This window comes from Macaca fascicularis, chromosome 9 (genome assembly GCF_037993035.2).
Source record: "Macaca fascicularis isolate 582-1 chromosome 9, T2T-MFA8v1.1".
Lineage (NCBI taxonomy): Eukaryota > Metazoa > Chordata > Mammalia > Primates > Cercopithecidae > Macaca > Macaca fascicularis.
In genome coordinates, this window is record NC_088383.1 from 122,205,546 (window position 1) to 122,214,740 (window position 9,195).

Sequence of the window (9,195 nt, forward strand, 5' to 3'; positions counted from 1 at the left end):
GACATTTGAACATTCTATAAAGTGACCATCAACAGAGTTTCGTATGTTTCGGTAGATTTTTTTTTTTCAGTTGCTTCTGTTTTTTTTTTTTTTTTTAATTTAATTTAACCTTTGTTTTGTTTCTTTATTTATTTTTTCCCATAACAGTTGTTTAAGCAGTGATGACAGTGATTTAGAGTTGAACTAACTGTGCAAATTGAATATGCAGTATTTCTTTAAAAGAGACTGGTTAAAAAAAAATGGAAGGAATTCAGTAATAAACCTCCTTAATCTAATGGCATTTTTTTCATTGCTCCCACTAAGTTTTCTCACGCAAGCATGCATCCGCAGTATGATTATTTTTTCCTTTGCTTTTTTTTATTTTAGTTTTTTTCTTCCTTTTGCTTTTCTGCTCATAATTTGCAAATCCACTAGCATTTTACTGACTGTGCCTGCTTAAATGCCGCTATGAGCTTCTAACTAACTCCTAACAGCTCATTCACACAGCCTGTTTACCTTTATCTGTTCCTCTCTTAATAATTAATGAAAATAGATTTTAAAAGAAAAGACGAACATTCCAAAAGCTGCAATATCCCAGTACCACAACCCTTTTCTTTCTTTATTTCTTTCTATTTTGTTTCATTTTGTTCTGTTTTTATTTGTAATTTTTTTCTTTTTTTAAACTATTGTATTCTGAGAAGAAAAAAGCATGTTACAAACTTAACTCCCTCCTTCGCTTTATTTTCTTCTTTAAGAAAAAAAATTGAGAGAAAAAAAGGGAAAGCAGAACTAAAAGAGGAAAAATATTTAAAAGAGTTCTTCCGTGTCTAACTTCCCTTTGTCAGCTCGAACCAAATCTGAGAGACAGTCCTTAAAGAAGGGATACTGCAGCTTTATTTGCAACAGCTAATTTCAAAAGTTGAATAAGAATGTGATTTTTACCTTTTTTTTTTTTAATTAAAGAAAGTTAAAAAACTAAAGTCAATATTTTGCAATTAGTAACCAGGTCATTGATTTATTCCCTTTTTTATTTTTATTTTTTTCTTATTTGTATCTTTCTCTTCCCCCCCTCCCTCCCTCTCTCTCTCTCTCTCTCTCTCTTTTTCTCTCTCTCTCTCCCTTTCTCCCATGTTCTCCTCCTCTGCTCGCTTCTCTCTTGAACTCATTCAGACCTGAGCGCTCCTAAGAAATGCCGAGCGCGCTTTGGCCTTGATCAACAGAATAACTGGTGCGGCCCTTGCAGGTGTGTATAGTTTTCCAGATTCGCTGTGCTGGTTTGCAGCTGGTCTATTCCATCCTCTCCCCCTTCTCTGGCCTGTTGCTTTGTAGCTCTGTGTGTGGATCTCAGGAGACACAGGGGAGTGGGACACTGCCAAGTGTATGGGCTCTATGAGGGATGTGCTTGTTCTCCTGCTGCTGCCAGCCAAAATGCCACTGTAAAACAGCATCACTCATGCCTCCTCGGGTCAGCGACAACAAACCTTAGCGCGCCCCCTCCCAGGCAATGTTACCTGCCAACCCCTGTCCCTTCCTTGTGACAGCCCAGGATCGGAATCCTGGCCTAGGTAGAAGCAAATGACGTCACCTTCTCCCCTCCTCTTCTCTCTCTCTTTTTATTTATTTATTTTTTTTTCATTGTTGTTTTTTGGTTTCTGGTTGTTGTTTTGTGTGTGTGTGTTTTATTGTTTTATTTTATTTTTTTTCTTTTGACTCATAGAAGTCCTTTCCTTTCATGTCCTTGGTGAGGGAAGATTATCAAGTAGGACCAAGGTGATAGAGAAGAAAAGGAAGCGGTAGCTGAGATTTCACATCCAACTGAGCACGACCCACCATTGTGTTGTATTTTTTGTGTTTACCTTATGCTAACAGATGCAAATACTCCAAAGAAGTGTCGGGCACTGTTCGGGCTTGACCGACAGACTTTATGGTGCAAACCGTGCAGGTATATTACCACTGCGAGGCCTTTGGGAAAATCAAAGCATTCTGTCCTTCCGGTACCTTAGCGTGATAATTTATTTTGACCTCGTTCCCATCTACCTCCCCTCTGGCATCAATGACTAATGATCCTCATTCTTCAAAATTTCCTTGCTAATTTTATGCCGTTTCCTCTCCCCACTTTCTCTTTCTCTCTTTCCCCGCTGCTCTCGTCAGTAACATCCCTGGTGGCAGGACTGAGACCACAGCCTTAACAAACAAGGAGGGGCATTTATCTTTTTGCTTTGAAAGCCAGCATCCTGGAGCTGGTCCGGCCCTATGAATGCCTCGGTGGCCCGGGTACTGAGCACAGAGAGCCACCCTTTCCAAAGGTTTGAATGAGTTAACACTTGGCAGCAATTGCATTCCCGTGCACTTAAGAGTCGAGACATATGGAGAAGGGTTCTGGGGTAGGCTTCTTCTTTCCCTTTTTCTTTTTCCTTTTTGGTTGTTTTATGTTTAAAAAACCACATGTCTGTACAGAGGAGCTTGGTTAGCTGACATTGTTTTACAGTGCTGAAAAAGAAGCGTGGCATTGAACGGCATGCACCAGCTAAAGGGCTGCAAGCAGTGAGTCATGCGGTCTCAGACTGCAGCATCCCTAGGCCTGCAGAATTAACAAAATACGTGTATATATATAGCACTGGTTCCAAAACGAATCAGAATAGCCCAGAAGTGTCCAAATTAAGCACCCATGTTCCACCTGCAGGTCTCCATCCAGCCTGCATTCTCAGGGAAAGCGTAGGTACTTCCTTCTTGGTGGAGGGATACCGACTAGCTCCTGTCTCATTTCCTTTCCTTTAATGACCACCTTTGGTTAAATTTGTTGTTTCTTTGTTCTGATACAAGCAGTCTTTGAATTTGGAATATTATGATGGTAGGTATTTCAACACCCCAAACACGCTTCCCTGTTTGTAGTGCCTCCCTCGTCACGTGTCCCTCCCCTTCATGACTTTGCCATGTGCTCCGTGTTTAGACGTTAGATCAGATGTGCATCCCATTACGTGCATGCCCACGAGTCTCTTGTGTCTCTTCCCCCCTTTTCTGATGCCAATACGAGAGATCGGTGAAGTGCCTCATGTTGACCCCAGCACATTAGAGGAGTGAGGGCCTGAGAGTCTTCCCTGAGAGGGAGCCACACAGACAGCCCTCTGCCCATAGGAGAGGAATCCCCAGGCATTCTGTGAGATGGGAGTGTTCACAGAGCTGACAAATGTCCCTTTGACACAGTCCTGGGGTCTTCTCTGCACAACAGAAAGGAGTTTTGTGACAAAGTTGATGGAGGAGGTTAGGTATTTAATTAGGACTAGCCAGGGAGGGCAGGGACTCTGTTGAGCAGTGAATTTGTCAACATTTTACTTGTACCAGGTGGGAAGATAACTAGCTGTGGAAGCCTGTTCTGAGATGCCCTGCCATGGCCAAATGACTGGTGAACCACAAGGGTCACTAAAAGAGAGGGTTTCTCATGATGTGTAGAAATATACAACTGACACTATTGTGTGTGCCTCACAATAAGGCCAGTTCAGGTACCTGGTTTGTTTATTAATGGGGTGAGTAGTGGTTTATGAATCCTCTTTTTTTGTTTTGGAAGCAGTTGCTGCAAGTCAGACTTTTTGTTTCTTGAAGTTATTCCTAACATTGACCCAAACGTACGTCCCCCATTTGGACATAGCTTACACCTTGCTTACAGCCTGGGTGTATCTTCAGAGCCCAGAATTTTATTGATATATTAAAAAAAAAAAAAAAATCTGCCAACCCAAAACTTTTGTAGCTGCTTCCTGTTTGAGCAGCATGGTTTTCTAAAACGCATCTTGGAGGGGCTGTCAGTATGATAGCGTTTCTGCTGCAGATGCTGAGCTCCTGGTCCTAGGTGCCAGAGTTCCCCAGGTCCCCGTCTCCACCTGGTTTTGTTTCCAGTCTCAGCAGTGTTCAGACTTTCCCGGCAGACGTTTTTCTTCGTTGGTGACTTTTCCATACCATGGAATGATGAGCAAATGCATTTCTGCTGTCTTTGAGGGACGTTATTCCAAAACAGGATTAGGAAAAACCTTTAGTTTCCTTCCAGAATAAATAAGAAGCTAGAAAGGGGTTTTTAAGAGGCCACTCTGAATCGAGGTGAAGCCTAGGTTGGGGGTGCTAAGAGTATGGGTTACCTTCCCCCTTTTGCTCAACTTTTCCTTTTAACGTGGCTGTGGCCACCCCTGGCTTGATGCTGAAACCCAAGGACAAAATGTACTTAAAAAAAAAAAAGGGGGGGGGGAAGAAAAGAAGTTGCCAACTGAGGCATTTTCTGACTTGTCAGAAGTGTGTGTGCGTGCCAGCTGCCCTGTGCTCAGCCACCTTAGAAGACCCATCGCTCTGTCGCCATAGTCTTCATGTCCCGTGTTGCAGATGCCCCTCTCATTCCTGTGATCTGGAAACTTCCACGTCATGAGGGTGGGAGGGGTGAGGAAAGTACCAGAACGCTCCTAGCCAATCAGGGCTCCTAGCTTGCCACACAAGGTTTCTAGTTTTATTTGACATTTGTGGACATTTTAACAAGATGCTGTTTTGAGCCCACCAAGTTGCTTTTCCCATCTTTTCACTCTGCCCTAATATAGCATGGAATGCTGCTTGGTGCCGTTCCCTTGTCTTCCTGGTTGTTCTCCCCACTTCTTTCCTTCTCCCTTTCCTTTCCTCTCTCTGTTTTTCTCTGTTGCTTTCTCAGTTTTGCTTATGCGCCCCCCCCCCACCTCCTTTCCTTCTCCCATTTTTAAAATGCATGGACATCTTAGTTTTTTGAGCATGTTTTGATCTGCAGGCTAAGGTGGTTTAAAACTCTGAGAGGCTTAATTATTTATCTTGGTTTCTGGGATGGAAGCAGAACCCATAGTCTATTTACTCTCTCCCAGGGAGAAAAAGGAACCTTGCCAAATTGAGGCTGACAGGGGGTGGTGCTTGCTCCCCTAGAGTTCCTTCTGACCCAGAGGGAACAGACAGACACCTGAGGCCACTAGCCCCCATGAATCTCAGCCTCTGGGAGGCAGGGAGGACTGAGCATGCTCCCTTAAACCCCTCCCCTCCTTCCCTGCCTTCCTGCCATCTTGCTGAGTCCAAACCCCATGCACACAGGGGCAGGATCAGACAGCTCTGGGGCACAGACCGAGAGGAGGAACTCAGCACACCCTTCCTTTCCAAGGCCAGTGACATTGTCTGACAGTGGTTGCCTTCAAGCAGGCAGCATCTTGGTTGCTTCCAGCAGCAGAAAGCTGGCCAGCGCTTACACACGTGTTTCTGGTTGGAGTGTTATCAGCCATGGTTCTGACAATATTCTAGGGTCCTTAGATGAGCACACTTCCTGTATCTGCATTATTTTTATAGCATTAGTGGGGTTGATCCCCAGGCTCACCTTTGCTTACCAAATACCATCCCATCAGACTGGGATTAATGGGAGGAGAAGCTTTGAAGTCACATGCTCAATTTCTTGAGTTGATTTTCCCCGACCTCATCCTTTGATGCTAAGCAAGAAAGGTTCTGAAATTCTCATTCCTATTTCTTACATGAATGAGTAGTGAAGAGGGGAGATGCTGGTTTTGGTGTAGGGCAAAATTAGTCTTTCTGGTTTAAACACGCACGATAACCCAAACCCAGGAAGGTCCATGCTGCGATTCCCTGGCACTTCTTCTTTGTTGTCACTTTGGTGACCGGCTTGTGCTGCACCCTCCATTGACTGGCCTCGGCATATTGACAAGGGCAGGATGCCCCTCCATCCATCCCATCCCCACCATCTCTCCTTCCAACCTTCTCACTATGGGGTGGGGGAGGGGAAAGCCCCAAATCTTAAAAAAAAAAAAAAAGTAAAAAAAATCAAGTTTGAATCTTAATTTAATCCACAACCTGCAGGCCATACAACCAGTTATTCTTGTTCCTTTGAATCATTTTCTGTTTTTCTTATTCTTCCCCCTCCCCCACCTTTGTTTATCCTCTTCTACCTGTTTTTGGTGATTTCTTTTTTTTTGTTTGTTTTTTGTTTTTTTTTTTTGTTTTTTTTTTTTAAAAGTTTATTTTGTTTTATTTTTGTTTCCCTTCCTCCCTTCTCACCTGATTCTGACCTCTCTTGATTTGGTGTGGTTCTTAACAGACAAGCCCGAAAGGTCTCTGGGCGCCAGCAGCCTCATGGTGGTGGTGTGTTAAAACCTTTAAGCCTCTTGCTAGCGCTGCCTTCAGCTATGTGGGCTCAACAGTGAGCATTTTGAGAGTTTCATATTGATACGAGGCGGCTGGGGAAGGAGCTCTGTCTTTCTCTTTTAAACACACACACACTCACACACAGACATCACTGGGGGATGGGGGTGGTAGTGGTGGGAATGGGGGTGAAGGGCCGAGGAAACTTGATGGGAAAGTGAGGGACTGTCTAAGCCAAAAGAGCTTTTCAGTTCATGTCAATTTGGACAAAGCCACTTGCTGGCAAATAGATGCCACTGTCTGCAGGTGGCCACCTCCATGCTGCTGTCGTACATTTGGGCAGGGTGGGGCCGTGGGTGTTTAGTAGGGGTTGGGGGAAGCAGGTAGAGAGTTCAGACTCTTTAAATATGTGGTTTACCAGAACAGGCTTAGATCTGGGCACCGTGAAGTGAGCGACCCAGCCCCGGGGGGGCGCCACCGTAATTGTCCTCGGACCATTGGGCATGCCACCTCTGTGGGACATCCCTTAGGTGACCTCAGCTTGGGTGTGAGCATTAGGTAACTCTCTCCCTTGGCATCTGTGCCCTCTATTCACAGATAACTCTCTCCCCTGTTTCTAGGAGAAAAAAAAAGTGCGTTCGCTACATACAAGGTGAAGGCAGCTGCCTCAGCCCACCCTCTTCAGATGGAAGCTTACTAGATTCGCCTCCCCCCTCCCCCAACCTGCTAGGCTCCCCTCCCCGAGACGCCAAGTCACAGACTGAGCAGACCCAGCCTCTGTCGCTGTCCCTGAAGCCCGACCCCCTGGCCCACCTGTCCATGATGCCTCCGCCGCCCGCCCTCCTGCTCGCCGAGGCCACCCACAAGGCCTCCGCCCTCTGTCCCAACGGGGCCCTGGACCTGCCCCCAACCGCTTTGCAGCCTGCCGCCCCCTCCTCATCAGTTGCACAGCCGTCGACTTCTTCCTTACATTCCCACAGCTCCCTGGCCGGGACCCAGCCCCAGCCGCTGTCGCTCGTCACCAAGTCTTTAGAATAGCTTTAGCGTCGTGAACCCCAGTCGCTTTGTTTATGGTTTTGTTTCACTTTTCTTTATTTGGCCCCCCTCCCCCCCACCTCGAAAGGTTTTGTTTTGTACTCTCTTAATTTTGTGCCACGTGGCTACATTAGTTGATGTTTATCGAGTTCATTGGTCAATATTTGACCCATTCTTATTTCAATTTCTCCTTTTAAATATGTAGATGAGAGAAGAACCTCATGATTCTACCAAAATTTTTATCAACAGCTGTTTAAAGTCTTTGTAGCGTTTAAAAAATATATATATATACATAACTGTTATGTAGTTCGGATAGCTTAGTTTTAAAAGACTGATTAAAAAACAAAAAGAAAAAAAAAGAAGCAATTTTGAAGCAGCCCTCCAGAAGGAGTTGGTTCTGTATTATTTGTATTAAATACGAGCTTGCGAACCAATCATTTTACATCTGGTTTTTAAACCGTAAGGGCACCACGAATGCAGTGCCATTACTTTTTTGTTTTTTTTTCTGTGTGAAACAACTTTTATTGTGATGTTACTTGTTATTGTTTAAATGTACAGAAACAAAGGGTAAAAATGTGTTAATATACCTTGTTCCATGGTGGTGTTCTTTTGGGGGGAGGGGATGCTACTCAACACTTAATAGAATCACAATGCTGTTGGGCCAGTAGTATTTATTGCTTTAGAGATTGCTTGTCGTACCTGTATGTCGTCCCTTTTAAAATATGTTTTCCTTTTTCTTGAAACTGTATAAAGTTTTTTTTCCCCCTTAGCATAAGCATCTTATATATAACAACTCATTTGTACAAGGTTTTTAAGTTTATATATAAAATGTGTATATATATTTTTGTTTCCCTTTTTGACTTTTTTTTTTTTTTTTTTTTTGCTGTATGAAACCCAGTTGTCACCAAATGGACATTAATAGTTGCATTAAGGATCAGTAGCATTAACAAAAGTTGCTTTAAAAGCCATTATGTAAAACAAGACTTGAAAATGAGTGAGGGAATTTTAGCGACACTGTCTGAGCAGCAGTGGGAACCATCTTTTTCCCCTTTGAACTCCCAGTGGGATGCCCTACCCTGCGCCCTTAGGGCCTGGACTGACCGTGTGCAGAACTTTACGTGCCAAAATTCTCAGTGAATTTAGCTTTCTCCCTCTTTTTGATGCTGTAATTTTTGTTCATCATGTTTTGCTGTGATGTTACATAGGTAGATTTGTATGTAGTTTTAATGTCACCTATAACAAAATGTGTTTGGTAGCAGATTGTCCAGAAAGCATTTTAAATGAAGAGGTATAAACCCTTAAGGGCCAAAATTCTGTATATTAGATTACTCTTACACGAAAAACCGGCTGCCGCTTTTATGTACACATATTACATACGAGTAGGCAGCAGACTTTAAAACTAAAAAAAATCTAGGCATGTTGATGTTGCAGACTGCTGTATAAAGCTGAAACCTGTTCATTCAGTGCCATTGTAGTTGACATGAAGCGATTGTAAACCTGTCTCCGATTTTTCTCTGGTTTATTAAAATGCTAACTATAACATTTTTTGTGAATACTTTGAATGTTTCCTAACAGTTGTGATGTTACTGTTCCGTTTTATGCTCTTATTCCAAGTTCATTTTTAATGGTTTGGAAGCCATTTTTGTAATGAATAAATGTTCATGCTGTACAGTATCTGTAGCATGCCGTTCTGGATTAATAAAAGCAACTTAGTCTGTGCAGATAAAGGCTGGTCACTTGTTTCTGTGATTTGGATTTTTATCTCTAGGGAAACTGGACCTACCGTAAGCAAGAAAAACATATTCCCAAGTTGGAACTTGACCATACAGTTAGCGTGTAGGTGATGACTTAGGTACCAGAATGTGGTTTTGGACTCTTGTGAGGGGTTGCTCCCCTCCCCTCCATCCTCGTGGCCCATTTGGTGCACCTTGTGTATCTGGTTTGCGTAATGTATCGTTTGCAATGAAGATGGTCAGTATCAAACGGGATCCTTGGCGTGTGTCTTCCCCTGTACTATTTCACTGTGCCATCCCCAGTAGTTTA

General features: G+C 43.5%; 1 protein-coding gene across 50 annotated transcripts in view; it reads left to right on the plus strand.

Annotated features, from left to right (window-relative positions):
* Window positions 1–8,879, plus strand: part of TCF7L2 (transcription factor 7 like 2) — a 221,049-nt gene extending 212,170 nt beyond the window's left edge. For 21 of the 50 annotated variants that reach the window (XM_045361528.2, XM_074002726.1, XM_074002728.1 and 18 more), the window contains 2 exons: window positions 1,150–1,222; window positions 6,738–8,879. In XM_045361528.2, coding sequence (XP_045217463.2) covers window positions 1,150–1,222; window positions 6,738–7,155 — 491 coding nt within the window. In that variant the 3' untranslated portion in view covers window positions 7,156–8,879. Of the gene's footprint in view, window positions 1–1,149; window positions 1,223–2,805; window positions 2,831–6,737 lie in introns of all 50 variants that reach the window. The other 29 variants (XM_045361558.3, XM_074002739.1, XM_074002744.1 and 26 more) reach the window with 2 other exon arrangements.
* Window positions 8,880–9,195: the final 316 nt, after the last annotated feature.